Raw genomic sequence first — 22,752 nt, forward strand, 5'->3', positions numbered from 1 at the left:
CTAACAAATTTATTTGAGCATAAGCTTTCATGAGCTACAGCCCACTTTATTGGATGCATAGACTGGAACATACAGCAAGAAGATATTTATACATACAGAGAACATGAAAAGGTGGAAGTAGCCATACCAACTGTAAGAGGCCAATTAATTGAGATGAGCTATCATCAGCATGAGAAAAAAAACTTTTGAAGTGATAATCGAGATGACCCATAGAAGGTGTGAAGATACTTAACATGGGGAAATTCAATTCAATTATGATTCAATTAGTGTAATGGCCCAACCATTCCCAGTGTCTGGTCAAACCTAAGTTAATTGTATCTAATTTGCATATTAATTCAAGTTCAGCAGTCTATCTTTGGAGTCTGTTTTTGAAGTTTTTTTGTTGTAAAATTGCCACTTTCAAGTCTGTCACAGAGTCGTTAGAGAGGTTGAAGTGTTCTCCCACTGGTTTTTGAATGTTATGATTCCTGATGTCAGATTGATATCCATTTATTCTTTTGCATAGAGACTGTCCGATTTGGCCAATGTATATGGCAGAAGGGCATTGCTGGCACATAATGGCATATATCACGCTGGTAGATTAGCAGGTGAACGAGCCCCTGATGGTGTGGCTGATGTGATTAGGTCCTATGATGGTGTCACTTTAATAGATATGTGGACAGAGCTGGCATTGGGCTTTGTTGCAAGGATAGGTTCATGGGTTAGTGTTTATGTTGTACGGTGTGCGGTTTCTGGTGGGTATTTACTTCAGGTTTGGGGGCTGTCTGTAAGCGAGGGCTGGTCTGTCTCCCAAGATCTATGAGAGTGAGGGATCATCTTTCAGGATAGGCTGTAGATCTTTGGTGATGCGCTGGAGAGGTTTTAGTTGGGGGCTGAAGGTGGCGTTCTGTTATTTTCTTTGTTGGGCCTGTCCTCTAGTAGGTGACTTCTGGGTACTCTTCTGGCTCTGTCAATCTGTTTTTTCACTTCAGCAGGTGGGTATTGTAGTTTTAAGAATGCTTGATAGAGATCTTGTAGGTGTTTTTCTCTGTCTGAGGGATTGGAGCAAATGCAATTGTATCTTAGAGCTTGGCTGTAGACAATGGATCATGTGGAGTGTCCTGGATGGAAGCTGGAGGCATGTAGGTAAGTATAGTGGTCAGTAGGTTTCCGATATAGGGTGGTGTTTATGTGACCATCGCTTATTAGCACAGTAGTGTCTAGGAAATGGACTGCTTGTGTGGATTGGTCTAGGCTGAGGTTGATGGTGGGATGGAAATTGTTAAAATCATGTTGGAATTTTTCGAGGGCTTCTTTTCCATGGGTCCAGATGATGAAGATGTCAACAATGTAGTGCAAGTAGAGTAGGGGCGTGAGGGGACAAGAGCTGAGGAAGCGTTGTTCTAAGTCAGCCATAAAAATGTTGGCATACTGTGGGGCCATGCGGATACCCATAGCAGTGCCACTGACTTCAAGGTATATATTGTCCCCAAATGTGAAATAGTTGTGGGTGAGGACAAAGTCACAAAGTTCAGCCACCAGGTTTGCCGTGATATTATCAGGGATACTATTCCTGATGGCTTGTAGTCCAGGATGGTGTTTTCTGGAAGATCACTGATGGATTGTAGTTTCCTCAGGAAGTCAGTGATGTCTTGAAGATAGCTGAGAGTGCTGGTAGCATTGGGCCTGGGGAGGGAGTCCACATAGCCAGACAATCCTGCTGTTAGGGTGCCAATGCTTGAGATGATGGGGCATCCAGGATTTCCAGGTTTGTGGATCTTGGGTATCAAATAGAATACCTCTGGTCGGGGTTCTAGGCATGTGTCTGTACAGATCTGTTCCTGTGCTTTTTCAGGTTGTTTCTTGAGCAGATGGTGTAGTTTCTTTTGGGAATCATCAGTGGGATCAGAGGATAATGGCCTGTAGAATGTAGAGTTAGAAGGCTGCCTAGCAGCCTCTTGTTCATATTCTCAGACAACCAGTCATCCAAGTACAAGACTGACCTCAACTCACCAACCTGAAATCCTTGCAATGGGACACGGGAGAGAACAATGCCACTGTACTGATCATTACAGTTTATTTGCAAGGTTCCCCATCTCCTGCTATGGTGACATTTGGTATCAGAGAAGAGGTAACTTCACACCCTAGGATTTCCATCAGCCTGTGTTCAGAAACAGCCACAGGATTTTCTAAAGAGCTCAAAAGCTTCATTCAGTAGCAAGAGAACCTGCTGCTGGCCCACTCTGTCTTCCCCAGCAATGCAGTTCATATCCTCAGCAGCCATCAAGGATGCTTTGCAGACACAGAATTTATTTTAGAAATCTTTTTCAACTAGCTGTATGAAACCTCTCCACAATCAATGACTCACTCTGACCTCCATCCTGGTTGCTGTAGAGACTGACAATCCATCCTGGATGTGTTCGTGCTTGAGACGATGACACCCAGTTGCATGACAGTCACTCACTTTCAAATAAACTATAGGACAATCAGACTCAACTCCATTCCCTGAACTAACAGTGGTCACATAGAACTTATATATGTGAGGCTGATGACACCATAGCCCTGCCTAGAAAGGCTACTAGAAATGTCAGCACTAATAACTAAGCAATTCAAAGCTCCTTTCCCACAGCATAGCTGTTGCCAGTTTAAATTTATAAGGTATATGGGGAGGCCCCTCAGGGAAGAGAGGACAAATTGGAATCAGATAATCAAGTACTGGAGAAACTGTTAGGAGTGTTTCTCCTCCAAGTTATGCTGCAAGGCACTTCCTGAGACTCAATGTAGTATTTACATTCCAAGGAACAAAAAGCTTCCATCAAAGCATCTGATCCAGGATCTTCTAGTAGACTTGAAAGGAGAGAGAGAACAGACCAGACATTAGGGGAGGAAAGGGAGTGGTAACAAATAGCAACTAAAACCCACACAAAGAAGAGAAATGATTGATATAAAATCATGACTAATGTGGAGAAAGTAAATAAGGAAGTGTTATTTACTCCTCATAACACAAGAACTAGGGGTCACCAAACTAAATTAATAGGCAACAAGTTTAAAACAAACAAAAGGAAGTATTTCTTCACACAACACACAGTTAACTTGTGGAACTCTTTACCAAAGGATGTTGTGAAGGCCAAGACTATAACGGGGTTCAAGAAAGAACTAGATAAATTCATGGAGGACAGGTTCCATCAGTAGCTATTAGCCAGGATGGGTAGGGATGGTGTCCAGAAGCTGGGAATGGGCGACGGGGAATGGATCACTTGATGATTACCTGTTCTGTTCATTCCCTCTGAGGCACCTGGGATTGGCCACCGTTGGAAGGCAGGATACTGGGCTAGACGGACCTTTGGTCTGACCCAGTATGGATATTCTTATGATTATTTCAAGCCTGAACATTGAATAGCAGGTGTCTGAATACAGCATGCTGCATGTCACCTGATTACCTCAGGGAAATTTACAACACACTGTTAATTACGATCAGCACAAGTAGGGACATCTATAATTAACGTTGCATTACTCTTTCCCTTAGAAGACCCTGTTTACAGTTGTTTATAACTTTGCCAAACTTAAATCATACAGGCAAGAAATTTTCCACATCTGAAGTCTGTCTCAAGCTGACTTTATATGGGACGAAGCTGCATCCGACGAAGTGGGTATTCACCCACGAAAGCTCATGCCCCAAAATGTCTGTTAGTCTATAAGGTGCCACAGGATTCTTTGCTGCCTTTATATGGAAAGTTTCAGCAAAAATGGTTCAGCCATTTCCAAGAATGAGACTAGAGAAAAATACATTGTTTATCCATGTTAGAAATTTTCATATAACCATTTTCATTGAGAAGCTCTTATGCCCCCATCCTTCATCACAGGAACTTGAAATTTGGTAGGAGTGTTACCCTAGGTGTCAGCGATATGCCTTTTGCTATCCCAGTGAAAACTCACCCAATTTGGCCAAGTAATAAGCCTCCAAAAAGGTCACAATTAGCACATGCTCAGTAGAGACATGTCTGAGTTTGGCATCTAAGTATTTCCAAAGATTCAGTCTACCTTGAGCATGCTCCATCTCCTCACTGTTCCTACATGGCAACTGAGCTATTCACACGCCATCCCTGTGAAACAACTGAGCATGCTCTCTCCTGTGGCTGACCAAGACCTTCCCTACAATTGCTGTGGGACACTGTGCCACAGGAACCGAGCCTTGTTTTTCCTGTGGCCTCTATGTTCCCCCTGTTGGCAGCCAGGCACCAAAGAGGAAGGGGAGAAAGCCACCTGACTCTATTGCAGAGGGGTGAGGAACAAGAAAGGTGGGGAGGACAAAGGCAGGAGCAGAGGAGTTGAAGATAGGAGAATGGGGAATATTGGCTGAAGATGGGGGGGGGAACAGGCAGAAGCTGGGAGGAATAGCACCGGGGGAGAAAGGGGCAGGAGTTGGAGAGGGTTAACAGAGAAAAGTTGGAGGAGACACGGGCAGAAGAGTTACCACTAAGGCATAACTACTAGAGAATGCTCTCCTACAGAACCTGGAATTGAATTTATTATTCCTGAATCTCACCATTCCTCTACTCTCCAGAAAATAGCTATGAAACCCACTAGCCAGTAGAGGAGGATGGAGACCCACTTTGCAAGTCCACACAGAATATACAGTTACTCTGTTAGCTTAACTAGTAGAGCACTGTGCAGTGGATCTAAAACTCTGATGCTGATGATGTTGTGGGGAGTCAATATGGTTTACAGGATGGAATTTTTGTTTTTTAATTTTTAAAAAAACATAAGAATTTACATTTAAAACCCTCCATTTAAAGAATGTTAAAACTGCAAAGTGAAGCTCTCAAAAGTTAGGAAGTGTCCGTGCAACCTTAATTTGGCCCCTTGTGCTTATGTATTATGATACAGTTACAGTTATCACATTCAATTTGTTTCTTCTGAACCATGCTACATCTGCAAGCCTTAACTCACAAAAGTTGCCCCACTCAACCTGACTAATATTTCAGTATTGAGCTCTGTATACATACCTACAGAAAATGAAATGCACCCAATTCTGGGGTGGAGAATGGCAATCGGCACAACAATAGTCAATATTGTGACCATCTGTAAAGCTAAAATAAGACATGACTTTTTACTACCGCAGGCAGGAGGATGGGCACCTCATAAGTCATTGCCATCTCTATTTTCTATGATCCTATGTCCATAATGGCTTCACATTTTAATTCACTGCCTCCCAAACAAGATAGCTTATTTAACCCTTTAAATGGCAATGGAAGTGGATGAACTTTGTTAAATCCTCATGAAATGCTTCTAAAATCAGTATTACACCCAGAAAACAGGCACCTGTAGAGCTCTCTGAATATACTGTGTAGTGCTTGGTCTAAGATAACATTGCTGGAAACAGAAACTAGCTGAAAGGTACTATCCTCTGAGATACTGGGAGTAGGACTGGGCCGAAGATGTGCAATCCCAGAGGATGGTCTGGCCTGGCATGTCAGGAGCTAACATTTCTAGACAGAGAGTTATCTACGATTATCTTGGAAGTGTTCCCAGATGTGGACTCTAAATAAGACATAACACAGGCAATCAGCTCTGAAACTTATATTTTCTTCCCTGTCTTTTTAATAGTCTGTGCCCAGTAATGGCCAGTTTTTGGGGAAAGAACATTAACTACTTACCCAGTAGCATGGAATCCCCATGCACTGAAACTAGATCAGAGTCACACTGGCTGATGGCCTGAGAGTCTAAAAATGCAGTCAAACTAACTTGAATTTATCTCTGTCTTCTTGCTAACTCAAGCACTACTGCAGCAAGACACACTTTGACAGTGTGTTTAGTTGTATGAACTTGAACAAGCTGTAACACTTGAAATTTTAAATGCCAAAACACACAAACAAGTGAATTCCAGCAAAGGTGACATTAACAAAGAACCAATTATAATAATCTAACATTTTACCCTCTTACAGTGGCTTCCAGCTGACAATCTCAAAGTGCTTTACAAACATTAATTAACCCTTGCAGCCTGTCTTGATGTAGGGAAGCATTATTATCCCCATTTTACTTACTGAGAAATTAAGGCAGAGAGAAGTTAAAGCTTCATTTTTCACAAGTGGTCACTGATGTTGGGTGCCCATCTAAAGGCACTTTGGATGTGACTGTTACAAGTACTTAGCATCCATCATTCCAGTAGGAGCTGGCTTTACTCATCACCTTGAAATGGTGTCTCAAGTTGGACACCCCAAAAAGAGGGCAACCAAAATCAGTAGCTAACATTGACAAACGTGCCCATAAGTGACTTACTTAAGGTCGTCCAGCAAGTTAATGGAAGACCTGGGAATATAACTTGGAGGCCCTGGTCACCTAGTTTAACCATGAGAGAAATTAATCTTCACCTTCATAGTAGCGGGTGGTATTAGCACAGTGAGATCCCTAGAATAAATGCCAGGAGAAAAATCAAAGCTAGTTCAGAGATTGCATACCTAGGTCTATGCAGACAGTCATGTACTTCAGACACTGGTCTGGTCAATGCAGTTTCAAGGTATCAGCAGCTTCCCTTTGTCTCTGTTTTTCTAGTGCCTTCTGTGCTTTTCGCCTCTCTTTTTCTGTCTTCTTGATTTCCCTTTTGAGTTTTCTTGGTTCTGCTCTTGCCTGACCTGCCTCTATTTTCTCTGGAGTTCTCCTTCTCCTCCTTTTATTTGGGCTTGGAGAGGATGTAGTTACTTGCTGAAGAGAGGTTCGCAAAAGTAGCTCTTTAGGCTCCCTGACACTGACACTCACATGTTTTTCATCTTTTATTGTGCAGCATGATCACAAATGCCACGATCCAGTGTATCAGCAGCTGGGTGCATCAGGGTAACAGTTCTGGTTTGACATGATTCAACATCACTGTCTGCATCAGAATCTGAACTTTCCCAGGCAGCAGCTCTTTTGATAACTCTGTTGATTTTGCCATTGGACTGATTCTTTGAATTTTCCTCCATGGTTTTATTTTTCTCTTCAGCATTTCTAATTACCTAAAAGACTAACAATGTTTGCTTAGAAAATGCAGAGGCATTCAATATTCCAATATACCAATTTCTAATATATGTGTTAGGTAATAAAGCAAGTCCTCACTCACCTCTCCAACACCCGAGGTTGCTGCGGAGTTGGAATATGGGCCCACAATTCTGTCAGAGACCAGACACAAATGCGTTGATCAACGGGCACACACTACCCCAAAAGCTTTAGAATAAGTGTGGCCCCTTTATTAGGGGTGGGCATCAATATTTATACACAGAAGTAAACAAAGTGATTAACAAAAGATAATGGTCATGCATAATCAATCAAGATTTTACAGGAAGAGCAAGTTTAACAAGTAAATGCATAGAGATAAAGGCTAATGGCTACTTGAGGAAGGGGGTGTCATGAGTAGTTTGCAGGTCAGTGCTTTGTTCAAAAAAGGTTCAGAAAGGATTATGCAGAGACGGCCAGTCTGGGTGTTTTTTGGCTCCAAAGTTCACCAAAAGTTTAGACCCAACATTCCTCCATTTGTAGCTTTGAGATAACTATTAATCAAAAAGCTACACCCTATTTCAAGATCTCAAGGGCCGCTTGGCAATTTCAGCCTGGGCCAATTCGAAGAGAGTAAGGCTTTTAGCTGAAGTGGGAAAAGAATAAACTGACTTACATGAGTTTATGAGGGAGGGGACACACTGAATACAGCAACACAGTATTATAAGGACTACCATGGCCCCAACAACACCCACCAAGAGGTTTTTAACCCACCCAAATCCGGGCAGCCAATTCCATAAGGCTCCCCACCAATCATAAGGTGGCTGGCCAGAGGAGTAGTTTTTAGCCATTTCCCTTAGGTGTTTGGTACGTTGAAAAGTGTCAGAGTAGGTGTCATTTACAAAAACACAGCATTTTTCATTTATGAGGGCGCAAGTTCCTCCCTGGGCTGCTAACATCATATCTAAAGCCATTCTGTTTTGCAAAGCCAACTGGCGCAGCTGGGACATTTCCCCGGCCTGGTTTTCAAATAGGGTTGCAGTTTCATTGGTCAAAGATTCTAATAGTCCCTGTAGACGGATGATAGCACCCTTTAAGCTAGTGTGACCAGCCCACCGCTGCCAGGACAAACCATCACGGAGATTAATATCTCTGTCAGTTTCACGGATGTTACGAACGTGGGGAAAATGAGGGGGGGTGAGGGAGATCCGAGAAGGCGGTGCTAGCCATGCCAAATAACATGACCCTGCCCAATCAGGGGAGAGGAAATAATAAGCCTTGGGCCCGCACACCCAGTATGTTCCATATAATGCGTTTTGGGTATTCCATTTCTCAAAGTAGGAGGTAACCCACCGCCCGTTGTACCATTGTTCCCCTGGTAACGCAGAGGGGTCGTTGTGTGAACTGCAGAGGCACAATTTGGTAGTGTTGTCCTCAAAGGGCAGTGTAGTACTGCTTGAGCAGTTGTAGAAGGCAATTGTGTATCCTTTAACAATTAGTTGGACACCCTCGAGCTCTGAGCAGGGCTTTTTAAAAACTGACTCTGAAAACCTGCCCCTCCATGAAAAAGTTGAAAAGGTTGGATCGGGGTGAGGGATCCACATATGGGATAAGTGGGATGCGCAAGGCTTGAAGCCAAGATTTTTACTAAAGGCGGTGCCATTAAAATATATGTTGCATTTACTTGTTCCCACAAAAGTTGACCCTTTTTCTTTAACAAAACACAGTGATCCTGTTTGATTGGTTACCCTGAGATATTTGTTAATTGGCACTTCTGTTTTGTCCCATGTAAGATTGGGTTGGACTGGATCTTTTATTCTAGTCGGTGGCATCCAAGTCATATTAGCAGTGGTTAGGGGAATGGGTGTGAAGGGGAGTCCCTGTGCTGCATTTACTGGAAATTGAGTACATACCCAGCAATCACTTCTATTTCCTAAATACGAGTTTTAACCTCATGGGAATATCTAATAAAAGCATTATCTTCATAAGCAGAAAATAAACTGAAAAAGCATAAAAAACATACAGTTGTCAAAATAAAGGGTCCTCTCATTTTTTTCGAGTTAATTTAAGTCTAATGTCTGAGAGAGGTAAGCTGGTCCACTGGTCGAAGGCAGTGTCCTCAGTGGTGACAAGAGCTGCTGGTCCGTCACTGTGGTCCACTACGGCTGGCTTGACGTGGGAGTGGTGGATCCAAGATTTGCGTCCTTCCAGGAACACTGCAGTCTGGGTTGTCAAAAGAACCTGGTGGGGTCCAGTAAACCTTGGCTGGAGGGTGTCGTCACGAACGAACTTTTTGGCCCAGACGAAGTCCCCTGGTTGGAACGGGTGGATTTGTTCCTCCAGCGGCACGGTCTGGGAAAACTGCGAGGCTTTCCAAAGGGTACGGAGGCGAGCCTGTAGGGAGAGAAACTGACACGCAGTCATATGATCCCCTCCCAATAGTGAAACATCAGCACGTGGTAGCGCCCCGCCTTTGAAAGGGGGGTGTCCATAGAGCAGTTCAAAGGGGGATAATCCCAATGCGCGGGTTGGGCGAGTACGAAGGTGAAACAGGACCAAGGGAAGTACCTGAGGCCACTTTAATCCTGTTTCCTGACAGTATTTAGCCAATGTAAACTTAAGTTCCCTATTCATACGCTCAACTTTCCCGCTAGACTGGGGGTGGTAGGGTGTATGAAAGGAGTGTGAAATGCCCAGTCCTTGTTCTAAATGGCCAAGGACATGACCAGTAAAGTGAGGTCCGCGATCTGAGTCGAGCACAAGAGGGATGCCAAAACGGGGTACAATATCTCTAAGGAGAATCTTCGCCACTGTGGCAGCAGTACAATTAGCAGTAGGAAAAGCTTCGACCCAGGAAGTCAGAGGGCAAACCAAAACAAGGAGGTGCTTTTTTCCAAAAGCCTTTGGCATATCTGCAAAATCAATTTGAAGATGTTGAAATGGAGCAGCAGGCGGAGGTCTTCCACCCTTAATTTTGTTAAGAGGTGGAGCAGGTCCATTACGCTGACATGTGCTGCATGCTTTCACTATTGATAGGCAATAGGGTTGAATGCCTGGAGCATACCAAAAGCGAGCGATAGTGTCCACGAGGGCGTGCGTGCCGTAGTGACCCCCTTTATCATGGTGCCAGCGAACTGCCACAGGGTATGTGGAGCGAGGGAGGCAGGCTCGGCCATCTGGCATAAGCCAGGTCCCTTTGACCAGAGTGGCCCCGAGGCTTTCCCATGATTTTAGTTCAGCAGCGGGTACTGGTACGGGGTGCGGTGGAGTAAAGGAGGAGGTTGCAATAGCCAATGTGGGCATGGCTAAAGGTAAGGTGGCAGCCTTCTTGGCGGAGGCGTCAGCCAGGGCATTCCCACGGGTAACGGGGCTGCTATCTTTAGTATGGGCCCGGCAGTGAACTACAGCCAGGACGGAGGGTTTTTGGAGGGCGTCCAAAAGCTTGTGGATGAGGGGGAGGTGCTGAATGGGTTTACCGGCAGCTGTCTGGAAACCTCGAAACTTCCAGAGGTGGATATGACAATGCACAACTCCAAAAGCATATTTGCTATCAGTAAAAATGGTAACGGTCTTACCAGCGGCCAACTGGCAAGCTCGGGCCAGGGCATAGAGTTCAGCGGCTTGGGCTCCCCAGTTGCCTGGCAGTGAGGCGGCCTCTTGAATGTCCCATTCAGAGGTGACAGCATAACCAGTGAAACGCTTGCCATCAACATAGAAGGAGCTTCCGTCCGAGAAGAGGATGCAATCGGGGTTGTCCAGTGGCACGTCAAACAGGTTGTCTCTTATCTGTAAGATGCTGGAAACTACTTCCACACAGTCGTGCTGGTCCTGGGGGACTGGCAGGTCAGGAAGCAAGGTAGCTGGATTAAGGGGTCCACACCTTTCAAAAATTAGGTTAGTGTCTTCTAAGAGTTCGGCCTCTAGCTGTTGCTGACGATGGGCCGAAAAGACTTGGGTTGTGCCCCTACGCAGAAGGGCTGACAAGGCATGAGAGGTCCAAACCGTGGTAAAATGACCCAGGGTTAGGCTCTTTGCCTTTGTGATCAGCAGGGCAGCTGCTGCCAGAGTCCGGGTGCAGGATGGGGTTCCCTGAGCGACAGGGTCGATTTGCTGAGAGTAAAAAGCAAGCGGGAAATGGTGGGGCCCGCTCAGCTGGGTAAGGACACCACTAGCAATTCCGCCTCTCTCGTGGACAAAAAGGTGAAAGGGTTTGCTGTAATTGGGGGGGCGGAGAGACATGGAGGAGGCCACACTGTCCTTGAGTAACTGAAAGGCTTGAATAGTGTCCGGGGACCACTGCAAAGGGTCAGGAGCAAGGTTAGCAGTGAGTCGGTGGAGCGGTTTGCTTAACTCCCCGCAGGACGGCAACCAGGGGCGACAGAAGCCAATTAATCCTAAGAAACCTCGAAGTTGTTTCTTGGTGTTCGGTAGAGGGCAGTTTTGAATAGTCTTTATGCGGGCTGGGTCCATCTGTCTTCCTTCTGGGGTTAACAGGAAGCCCAGATATCGGACCTTCTGTGAGACCCACTGAATCTTTTTAGGGTCTACCTTGTGGCCTCTGGTGTGTAGGTATAATAAAAGTGCCTTACCATCGATGCGGAGGGCAGCTTCTTCGCGATTACCTAATAGGATGTCATCTACGTATAGGACCAATGTGGATCCCTGCGGACTGGTGAAACCTTCCAAGTCGTGGCGGAGGCACTGGCTGAAAATCGTGGGGCTGTCTCTGTAGCCTTGAGGAAGTCGTTGCCAGACATAACTTTGTCCCTCCCAGGTGAAACCAAAGAGATACTGAGAGTCTGGGTGCACAGGAATGCTGAAAAAAGCTGATTTTAAGTCAATAACAGTGAACCACTCAGCATCCCAGGGGATTTGGCTGATGATAGTAGCTGGGTCAGGAACTACTGCATGAAGAGGGACCACATACTGATTAACAACTCGTAGATCCTGTACAAAGCGCCAACGAACAGGGTCTCCGTCCTTTTTAGGAGGCTTTTTGACAGGCAGTATAGGGGTGTTACAGGGAGTGCGCTGAGGGCGGACTAGCTTTTGTGCAATGAATCCCTCAATAATGGGGCGGATGCCCTCCCGGGCTTCCAGCGACAGGGGGTATTGAGGGACTGACGGGGGGGTTAAGGAAGGCTTTACCTGAATCCTTACGGGCTCTGCCGAAAGGAGCAGGCCAACATCAGTGTCAGAAATTCCCCAGAGGGTTGAAGGCAAGTCAGTGAGGTCAGGGGAGAGAGAGGGGGGTGTTTCCCAATTACCCTGAGTAGGGGCCGAATCTCCTAACACTGTCATCAATAATCCTACCCCTTCAGGAGTGCAGGTTAAAGTAGCCTCAAGCTTACAGAGTAAATCCCGGCCCATCAAAGGGATCGGACAAGCTGGGGAAAAAAGAAAACGGTGAGAAAAACATTTATCAGCATAAATAACATTCAAAGGCAAAGTGAGTCCCAGAGACTGTGGGTTGCCCTCCACCCCAGTCGCAGTTTTAACCTCAGAGGATAGCCAGGGAGAGGGGGCATGATTTAAAAGAGAGAAAGTAGCCCCAGTATCAATGAGGAAAGAGACAGGCAGTCCCTGGACTGAAAGGGTTAAACGAGGCTCTTCGCTGGGAGGAGAGAAAGTGAGAAAGGAGCCGGCTAAAGACATTAAGGAAATAAGACCATCACATTGTTTGCCTTCGCCCCCGGGGTACCGTCATTGAGGAGGCTGAGTTTGCTGCGGCTGCTGCTGTTTTCCATAGTTGATCCAGGCCTGGGGGATGGGCTGAGCTGGTGGTGCAGGGGTGTATTCCTCACTTGTGTAAGCATCTGCGGATGCAGCCAGACCTTCTGGGCGTCCCCAGGGGCATTCACGTTTAAAGTGACCAGGCTGTCCGCACTGAAAACAATTTCCTGATGGCTGGGGTCGCCAGGACCCTCTTCCCCGGGCACCCTGGAATCCCCTGCCACGGCCACGGCCTTTGCCTCGAACACCACCGTGAAAAGCTAAAGCCATCAGCTTATATTCTTCCTTTTTCTCTTTCTTTTTACTACTTTCCCTTTCTTTCTCCCAGGCAAAATCAGCTACTTCCAACACTGAAGTGACTGACTCACCTCCCCAACCAGGGCGAAACTTTAAGAAGTAATCCCTTACAGGGGGCACCGACTGATTCACAAAAAATGAAATAAGAGTAGGGTGGTCTGCTTCTCTCTCAGGATCCATCTGAGTGAACATTCGGGCCCCCTCCAATAGCCTCGACCAGAACTTTCTGGGCGGCTCATCAGATTCCTGCCGAATCTGCATGAACTTAGCCTGATTAGGCGAGCGGCGAGCCATTTCCTTGAGTCTCTCTAACAATCGCTCTCTATCTGTTCGCAGCTGAGTCAGCCTTAGCTGAGTCCAGTCTAGGGGATTCCAGCCAGCGGCCAGATCCCGCCTATCCATCCAAGTAACATTAGCTGCATTGCTATCTCCCCATGTCCTTTCTGCCATCCACAATCTACTACGTTCTTCTCCAGTCAAAACTCTACTTAACAACTGATCCACATCCGTATAAGTAGGATTATAACTTAAAAACAATCTTTCTAGAAGTTCTATGATCTTTCGGGGATTTTCCCCAAAAGACCCTGACAACTGTCCCCACTCTTTCAAATCCCATTCTAGCCATCCTTTATATTCCACAATACTAGCATGTTGCAATTGTCCATCATTGCTCATATAAGGTTGATCGTGCACCTGTAAAGGCATCTCTATAACCATACTTTTATTATTCGCAAGAGATTTGACAGAGACATCCTCTAGGCTATCCTCAGGGGGGGGGCATGCACCCTGCTGTACCTGCTTGGACCTAAGCCTAGTAACTACTCCTCCCGAGGTTGGCCCCTCCAATTCCTCCTCATCCTTCTGCACAAATTCCAATCTGGGATCCTGCAGATTCCCCTCTGCTACAAGGAGAGAGTTCCCCTGCGGAGGAGGAATAGGGGCAGGTGCAGAGGGGACCAGCTGACGAGTCAAAACACGCCGTGGTCTACACCCTTCATCGAAATAACCTGGAGGGGGTTCACTCTCGGGAGAGTACCTGACTGCCATAATTTTTAAAGATTTCCACAGCTCTGCTGCTGTGTCCCAACAAAACCAGTAACATAACTGTCCCGGATGGTCTTTTTCGATCTGGCTCTTTACTCCTCTTAAGGCAGCCTGCTCGAAAGAGCCATACGAAGGCCACCTCATCTCCGAGTCGGCCAATACCGCGGTATACCCAGTCCAATTCCTTACACATAGTGTGTACAACTTCTTCCTAGACATTCCTGTCTGTACTGGGAGTTTCCCTTCATTCCATAACTTATTTACAATCCCCAACGGACTCTCAAGAGGCACGCTAGTCCCTTGACCCATGGTGTCTGACAGGAGCCCTCCAACTGGCGTTTACCCTGCTGTCCAATACACGACCTCTCAATATTGAATTGGCTAGGAGAAATCTCCTGTGGCGCCTTGCCAATTCATATATGAGTGGTCCGACCACTGGACAGAGGTACCGCACCAGAAGGAATCCCGGACGAGCCCCCAAATTGTTAGGTAATAAAGCAAGTCCTCACTCACCTCTCCAACACCCGAGGTTGCTGCGGAGTTGGAATATGGGCCCACAATTCTGTCAGAGACCAGACACAAATGCGTTGATCAACGGGCACACACTACCCCAAAAGCTTTAGAATAAGTGTGGCCCCTTTATTAGGGGTGGGCATCAATATTTATACACAGAAGTAAACAAAGTGATTAACAAAAGATAATGGTCATGCATAATCAATCAAGATTTTACAGGAAGAGCAAGTTTAACAAGTAAATGCATAGAGATAAAGGCTAATGGCTACTTGAGGAAGGGGGTGTCATGAGTAGTTTGCAGGTCAGTGCTTTGTTCAAAAAAGGTTCAGAAAGGATTATGCAGAGACGGCCAGTCTGGGTGTTTTTTGGCTCCAAAGTTCACCAAAAGTTTAGACCCAACATATGAATGCACTAAACTTATTTATTTTTAAAACATTTATCTAAGTGATACATTTTGTTTTGCTTAGGTTAGTTTTAATTAAAAATTAAGAAAAAAGGATTAATTAAAAACCTAAATTCCTCTCATAGGAAGTAAATCCTAGCTTACGACAAACAAGCAGCTCAGTGATAGGATATGGAGCCTTTCACTTTGAATCTACCACTCATTCAAATCCACAGCAGATCAGCTCTGACTGAAATTCACCAGCTAAGACTCAAACAACAACTAGTCTATGAGAATAATCTGGTCTCAGTCCTACTCCTGGAGGACAGGCACCAACATCCCAAAGCACCTAATTAGTACTAATTATTTCCCTTGCTGGAAATATCAGCAGAGAGGCTAAGGACTGAATGGGCCACAGACTGAATTCCCCTCTTACTCCTATTGGTGGGCTATCCAAGTCAGTTGAGACACAGGACAGTGTGGGAGGGAGCTTGCTCTGCCATTGTCCAAGTGGCTACAATATTTCAGAAGTATTGCCAACTCCACACATTCAAAAATTATGAATCAGGCCTAAAAAATCAAAAATCAAAAGTCAAGGCTTACAAATGATTAAAAACAAATAATAAAAAAATGGGTTCCTTTTGTGATGATGCACTCCATAACGTTTTATGGAAATATGCTTAGAAGTGTGAATATGATGTAACTGTAATATGTTTTATGAAAAAGGTCTCTTGTAAGGTATCATAACAAAGGTTATACCTACTGAATATATTCCTCCTATTTGTAGGTATGTATCATTCTTGTATCTGAAGCTAGAAATATAAAGTATAACTCTTTGAAGTCCTAATTATGCAAAGTGTGGGCCATTGATGGTGGTTTAGAATCTTGATGGTGCCCATTGACTAGGACAATTGGTTGCAAATGGCGCTGTTTACTTGCAAGCCTTTTTGTGTTTGTGCAAGCCAGCCCAGGAAGAATGGAGGCTGGGGTCTCATAGGACATGTGAACGTGCCACCTGATACTGGAATCCATCTTGAACCTGGTGTTTTTCCATTTAGAAGGAAGAGTGGGGACCCAGAGAGACAAAAGATTCCTGCCTTGTGTCTAAGCTATAAAAGGGGATGGAAAAGAACAAAGGGAGCTGCCAGTCATGAGAAAACCCCTAGTTAACACCTAAGATGGCTGCTGGAACTAACAAGGACTGTACCGGGGGGAAGGATTGGGCCCAGACTAGGAAGGAGTCTAGTTTGTGAAAGAAGCTTATTGGAACATCTCTGAGGACAAAATTTTACCTATAGTTTCTTAATGTATTAGGGTTAGACTTGCGTATTTTTGCTTTATTTTGCTTGGTGACTTACTTTGTCTGGAAATAGGAACAGAAGCTAGAACTGCACAGGTTGCAAATTGCTAACAAGGAAAAAGAGAGCTAATAAGCCCTGGACTTAAAAGACAAAGCACTTGAGGCACAGAAACAGGCTCAAATTGAAGCACAAAAAGCTGCCCTGGAAACAGAAAAGGCTGCCCACCAGCAAACCCTGGACTTAAAAGACAAAGAAATTGAAGCCCAGAGACCCAATAGCATGAACTGGCTGTTATGGAGTGGAAGAGGTGCACGGAGACATGTATCCTGGAGGTGGAAGTTTGGGTCCTGGTGACTGCTGTGGTGGGAACAGACTCCAAGGACTTTGTAGCTGGAAGAAAGCCCAACCTGAGTGAAAGGGGGAGGAATAGCTCAGTGGTTTGAACATTGGCCTGCTAAACCCACAGTTATGAGCTCAATCCTTGAGGGGGCCATTTGGGGATTGGTCCTGCTTTGAGCAGGGGGTTGGACTAGATGATCTCCTGAGGTCCCTTCCAACCCTATTAATCTATGATTCTATGAAAGGAGGGTGGGGGATTTTGCTGGCCAGTGAAGGGTCTGTCATAGCTGTGAACCAACAACTAGGTCAGGGTCACATTCCCTTTTGGAGAACACAGGACTGTCTGCCTAAGAGGGGAGCCAAGAGAGGGAAGTCCAGATAGAAGGTGTTGTTCTTGCTATGCTTGTAATAGATAACACTATCTCTTCAAGGCACAGGGAGGTAAAACTTTGCATTTGGGAAGCTTCACAAGGGGGTGGGGCCCAACACAGAGATTCCAGAGGAAGGAGCAGAGGGCAGGCATGGTTGCAGTGCACCCTTTCCTTGTCAAAACCTCAAACATGTCTGAATTGAAAGCCTACTCCAAAGAGGTAGGAGAATCTGTATCTGAACATTCACAGTGGTACGCAAAAGGATCGGGAAATGCAATAGACATTGAACAAGCCAAACTATGTAAACAGAGTCTGTCTGTCATAAATTAGCTGTAAAAGCAGCAGAGAGTCCAGTAGCACCTTATAGACTTAACAGACGTATTGGAGCATGAGCTTTCCTGGCTCAATACCCACTTTGTCGGATGCATTAAATTAGCTGTTAATCTTGTGTCTTTTGCTAACTACACCTATGGGTCAAGACAAAGAAATTAATACTAATAGCAAACCCTTTGAAGATGTATCACATGATTAATTTTTGGAAAAAACTTTTGTACATGCTAGTGGTGGTGACACCTTTTCTTTGTGGTTTTTGATCATATAGAACGCACTCAGATCATGTTTTAAAGTTTTTATCTGTAATCACAATAGCAAGATATTTCTTTTTTAAATAAAAGGGAAGCTGAGATTATTCCAGAACCCTGCGTTCTAGAGCTTTAAGAAAAACACAAAATATTGTGAAACTGCAACAAAATCACGGACAATACTGCTTCAGCGTCCAGGCCTGGCATTAGGCACCTGTCACAAGTGCTCAATTCACATTACAGTATTCAAGGGAAAGATCATTTTTAGACACTAGAATGACGCCTGAAAAAAGCCTGAAGTGCTGCCAATAACAGCCAAATACAGATCTGGCGCATATCTGAGACGTGTCTGCTCTGAGACGCGCAGGGCTACGCAGAGCCTCGGGAGCAGCGACCGCAAAGAGACTGGAAGTCCCGAAAACTCAAGCTCGGGGTGGAGCCTCAGCCCACTGCTCGGCAGCTCCTCCCAGGGTCCTCGGGCAGCCGGGTGGCGGTGCTGAGGGGGACCCATCACGTCACCCATGTACACAGAGCCCCTCGACCCGACATATATCCCCCTGGGGAAGCCCTCCAGCCCCCGAGAGAGCTCCCACCCTAGACCCCTTTCCGGACGCGCTTCCCCACTCGGGCAGATTTAGGCACCAAGTGTAGCGCGCTGCTCTAACCAGTCCCCCGCTGCCGCCGTGCAGCAGACACGTTCCGCTCCGGACAGCCGGCTACCTCAGCCCCAGTCCAGCGAACGCGCCCCTGGCTGACCAGCCGATTGCTTCCGGGGGAGCTGACGCTGGTGGTTTCCATTGCTACGGGAAGTTCCGGCCGGCCGGGTGAGGATGAGGCACCGCCCTAGGGCGGCGGAGAGCCGTGAGAGGCTCGTGCGTTGGAAACATCCTGGGCTGGGGAGCTCGGTGCGCGAGGGAGGAAAGGAAGAAGAGAAAGGGGAGAGGAGGCCGGGGGAGCAGTAACATCAGCATCTCTCTGTTCTGAGCCTGCCCGGCTGACCCGTGAGCTGCTGTGGCCATGGCTCGTAAGAAGCTGTACCGCCCTATCGCCGCCATGGCCAAGAAGATCCGGGAGTACCGGGCACTGAAGAACCGTCCCCGAGACTCCCAGCGCTTCGCCCTGGATTACGAGACCATGATCCGACCCTTCACGAACAAACGCCTCCCTGTGCTGGCCTGGGAGGATGTGAGGAACGAGAACCGCCTCTTCACGCTGCTCTGCCAGCTGCGGCGCTTTGGCATCGGCCGCATGGTCACCCGCAAGAGTTGGCTCTGGCAGTATGACGAGCCCTGCTACTGGGTCGTTACCAAGGTCAGGGTGGACTACACAGCTGAGGTGAGAGCGCTTGACTGTTGGCGTTGGGGTTTGAAGGCACTCAGATACTATGGTAACAAGCACCATAGATAGAGACAAGGCCCGGGGAAATGAGGCCTTCCATTGAGACCTGCCTTCTTGAAAGCTGGCTCCCAAATCACCATTGTGCAACCCTGTTAAACTATCTCTACAGTATTCACAGCCTCTCTTATATCACAACTCTCCTCATGTGTGCCTCAGGTCATGGATTCAGAGGAGGCACCATGTAATTCTGAGCCACTGTACATCAGAGTTCAGAACACTGATTAGTATTTGTACTACAGATTATGCGTGAACATAAGGATCAGGACCTTAATGGTGGCACATGTAGTGGTATGGCATCATTACAGGGCTGATAGCAGTCAGTATATAGTATTGAGACACATTATGCAGCATTCTTCATCACAAAATTCATTGCAGGGATTGTCTAATGGCATTTGCTTAGCATTTTAGAAGGATAGTAGTGGCCACGATTAGCAGTTATTCAGGGCCCAGGTGTAGGACTCACTTTTTGTAGATCATGAGTAATAAGTCTATAAAATGAGTTTGTCTTTTTCGTGAATGGGAATGGTTCTTTAATTGATCAGAGCAAATTTTTGTTTGTTTTCTTTGCAGACTTTGGATCATGGGAAAGCCTGGGGATACCTGACATTCAGAGGTATATAGAGCTTGGTGTTATGTCTCTCAAACAGGATTAGAGAAAAAAGTTAATGGATAGGGACAGGGACTGACATGGGAGGAAAAAGGTGGTGGCTTTCTTGCCACTCAGCAGTCTTCCTCCACTGGTAGCTCTCTTTCCACTCATCTGATTAATAGGATGAAATTAAGAAAAGGAAAATTTCCTAACAGTTCAATCTAATCCACTGTGGAATACATTTCACAAGGAAAATGGTAGAAGTCCAATTACTTTTGTCATTTAAAACTAGCTTGAAGAAATCCCTGGAGACTATACCACAGTGAACAATTTGTGTTGGCAAAGAAATGGAGTCTATGACAAATTAGGTCTCTTCCATCTCTAACTTCTGTAATAGCTAAAAACAGTGGATAAACACGCTAGCTGTATTTCCTGCTAAAATCAATGAAATAGCAATGTTGTCATTTAAGTTGCCATCGTTGGGGTTCAGAATCAGTACTTTCATTGAGACAAATGGGAAATTCCCTGTGTTCTGAAAGCTATTTTACACCATCTATGAGATTTATAATTTATTTAATAAAATTTTACACTTCTAGTATTTTTAATTCAAGGATCTCAAAGTGTTTTATAAACATTAATGAATTGAACTTCCCAACATCCCTGTAAAGCAGGAAAGAATTAGCTTTATTTTATAGATATGGAAACTAAATCAGAGAGAGGTGAAATGTCTTGCTCAAGCTAACAGAAGTGGTCAACAGCAAAGTCAGGACTACAATCCAGATGTCTGTCAGTCAATTGCCTGTGTTATCTGCTATACAACCTGTAGTGGGAGTGCATAGTATAGTGTAACTACTATAAAATATCTAGTGCTATGCCCAGCCGAAGCATTGGAGACACTGCACTGGCATAGTCACCAATATGGAGTTTGTTGTTCATAGCATTGTTTACCTATTCATCATCCTCTTTCCTTAGGCAAGACGTATAATGAAGTGAAAGAGATTGATAAGGTCATGTATCATGACTGGAGGATGGTGCCCAAACATGAAGAAGAGGCCTTCAAGAAATTTACTCCAGTGTCAGTGGAAACCATTCAGTGTGTGCCATACCCCCCTCTGCTCCGAGCCATGATCCTTGCACAAAGGCAGAAGGAAGGAAAACTTAACACAGAGGAACCACTGATTGATCTGGAGAAAATCATCTCCTTCACAGAGGACTACTTTCAAAATCAGAAAAAAGCTAAGGGGACACCAGTGTGAAGATCAAGAGCTGAGTGTGATGGAGCTTCTGAAATGCTCTCTAATACTCTGCGTGTTGACAGCTCATGCAATCTCCTTAATGAAGAATAGGACCGTAAGCCACATGCCCACTTCTGGTTCAATGTACTGAAGTTTAATACCTTGGCCTCTCAGTACTGTGCACATGCAGATGTGTGACTTTCTCATATATATTCAGAAAGATGTAGAGACGCTCAGGATTTTTAGCGACCTTTTGTTTGCAGAAGTTCCTCCCTTCTGATTCCCTGCCTTTTCTCCTGATATATGTCTCCTGGTGTCCAGGTCCCAATGACAGCTACCATCCTTCTGTGCAGGAAGACCACAAATGAGACTCTTTTTGAAAGGACGCTGTCATAGTTTAGGCCCACAATTAATTTAAAGCACAATAATGGTCAGAAGAATGACTTTAAAAATGGCACCTTCTTTCGCTATAGACCCTGCTACCCATCTAATAACTTCAGTAAATACATGTTTATTTCTTTTTTACTTCTATTATCCCTCTAGCATAGTTGCAAGGACATCAGTTGGATTCTAGTCTGTCTTGTGGACCATCAGCAGAAGTGTTAATTAAATTCCAATTTTAGAATCCTTTGCCTTGACACATAGAGGCATCACCTCAACTGCACCCAAACCAAGCCTATAAATACCACTCACTTCAGCCAGGATTGTGAAGTTAATGGGCAAAATGAAAAGAATGCACCTTGACTTTCCTATCCCACATTGTTTGTCAAGTTGGCAGTGGTGAAGAAGAATCCATCTTTTTTTCTTGTAAACAGAGTAAAAATTTCGACTCCTTTTGAAGTCAGTGGCAAGCTACCATTTGCTTCAATGGGAACACTTTCCCATGGAAGTCACAGAGACAATAAACATGGAATGCCCCAAGCCTATTTTTGGAGTCACTTATGAGAACAAAACTACTCTTAGACCCCCCCCTGCAGTGTTTGCAGCATGCTAGGCCATCAGACTTCAGCCATAAAACTTGTGAGAAACCAGTCAAGAAGAGCAAAGTGGATACATTTAAACCAATAACATAAATGATGATAAAATATATTAGAGTTTTACAATCTTTTTCTGTGATCTTATGTGGTATTGGTGATACAATAAAGAAATGTCAGTAACGTTTCTCTTCACTCCAAAAACGGGTATGTGATGGGTTTCCTCCAGGGTGCCACCTGAAACTCAGGTACCACTGAGCCCCATGACCCACCTGCCTGGGCTCCTTCCCTGTACTGCTGTGACAAGCTGCAAAGCCCCCCAGCCTGTGCTTTCACTAGTATTTGTACAGGTAGGGACACACCCAGCTGCAGTTACACGCAGGCTCTCTAACCAGCAGTTTCCCAGCCTGGGACCCTACAGCAGTACTGTCCTGCTCTGGTTAAATCTGGCCAGTATATGGGTTTAACAACTGGTCCACCTCTCCCTCAATGTGAAGAAGACCATGCACACTTGTGGTAACCAAGCTGCAATTTTCCCCAGACACCTTAGTTGAATGTGCGCTGGTTTGGATTAAAACATAAGTGTATTAACTACAAAAGGATAGATTATAAATTATAGCAAACAGATCAAAGCAGATTACCTAGTACAGGGGTCGGCAACTTTTCAGAAGTGTTGTGCTAAGTCTTCATTTATTCACTCCAATTTAAGGTTTCATGTGCCAGTAATACATTTTAACGTTTTTAGAAGGTCTCTTTCTGTAAGTCTATAATATATAACTAAACTATTGTTGTATGTAAAGTAAATAAGGTTTTAAAATGTTTTAAGAAGCTTCATTTAAAATTAAATTAAAATGCAGAGCCCTCTGGACCAGTGTCCAGGACCCAGGTAGTATGAGTGCCGCTGAAAATCAGCTCACGTGCCGCCTTTGGCACGCATGCCATAGGTTGCCTATCCCGACCTAGTAAATAAACAAAACAGCCAACTGAGCTTAACATACTAATCACCCTGAGTGATAAACAGGCTGGAAGATTCTTAAGGCACAAGCT

The 22,752-nt window shown here is 45.2% G+C and overlaps 1 protein-coding gene and 1 pseudogene across 1 annotated transcript; one reads left to right on the top strand and one right to left on the bottom strand.

The window, feature by feature from the left end:
- Window positions 1-1,888: 1,888 nt before the first annotated feature.
- LOC115642144 lies at window positions 1,889-18,307 on the bottom strand (annotated as a pseudogene).
- Window positions 18,204-21,900, top strand: MRPS34 (mitochondrial ribosomal protein S34). The gene is made up of 3 exons (XM_030545620.1): window positions 18,204-18,844; window positions 19,478-19,520; window positions 20,469-21,900. Exons 1-3 carry the CDS (start codon window positions 18,527-18,529, stop codon window positions 20,750-20,752), a joined length of 645 nt encoding a protein of 214 aa, XP_030401480.1. The 5' UTR covers window positions 18,204-18,526; the 3' UTR covers window positions 20,753-21,900.
- The last annotated feature ends 852 nt before the right edge of the window (window positions 21,901-22,752 follow it).

The sequence above is a fragment of the Gopherus evgoodei genome, unplaced genomic scaffold (assembly GCF_007399415.2).
Source record: "Gopherus evgoodei ecotype Sinaloan lineage unplaced genomic scaffold, rGopEvg1_v1.p scaffold_38_arrow_ctg1, whole genome shotgun sequence".
NCBI lineage: Eukaryota > Metazoa > Chordata > Testudines > Testudinidae > Gopherus > Gopherus evgoodei.

Coding starts and splice junctions, on each gene's coding strand:
- MRPS34 (XM_030545620.1), top strand. CDS start 18,527: ATGGCTCGTAAGAAGCTGTACCGCCCTATCGCCGCCATGGCCAAGAAG. Junction 18,845..19,477: donor GGGTGGACTACACAGCTGAG/GTGAGAGCGCTT, acceptor TTTTCTTTGCAG/ACTTTGGATCATGGGAAAGC. Junction 19,521..20,468: donor GGGATACCTGACATTCAGAG/GTATATAGAGCT, acceptor CTCTTTCCTTAG/GCAAGACGTATAATGAAGTG.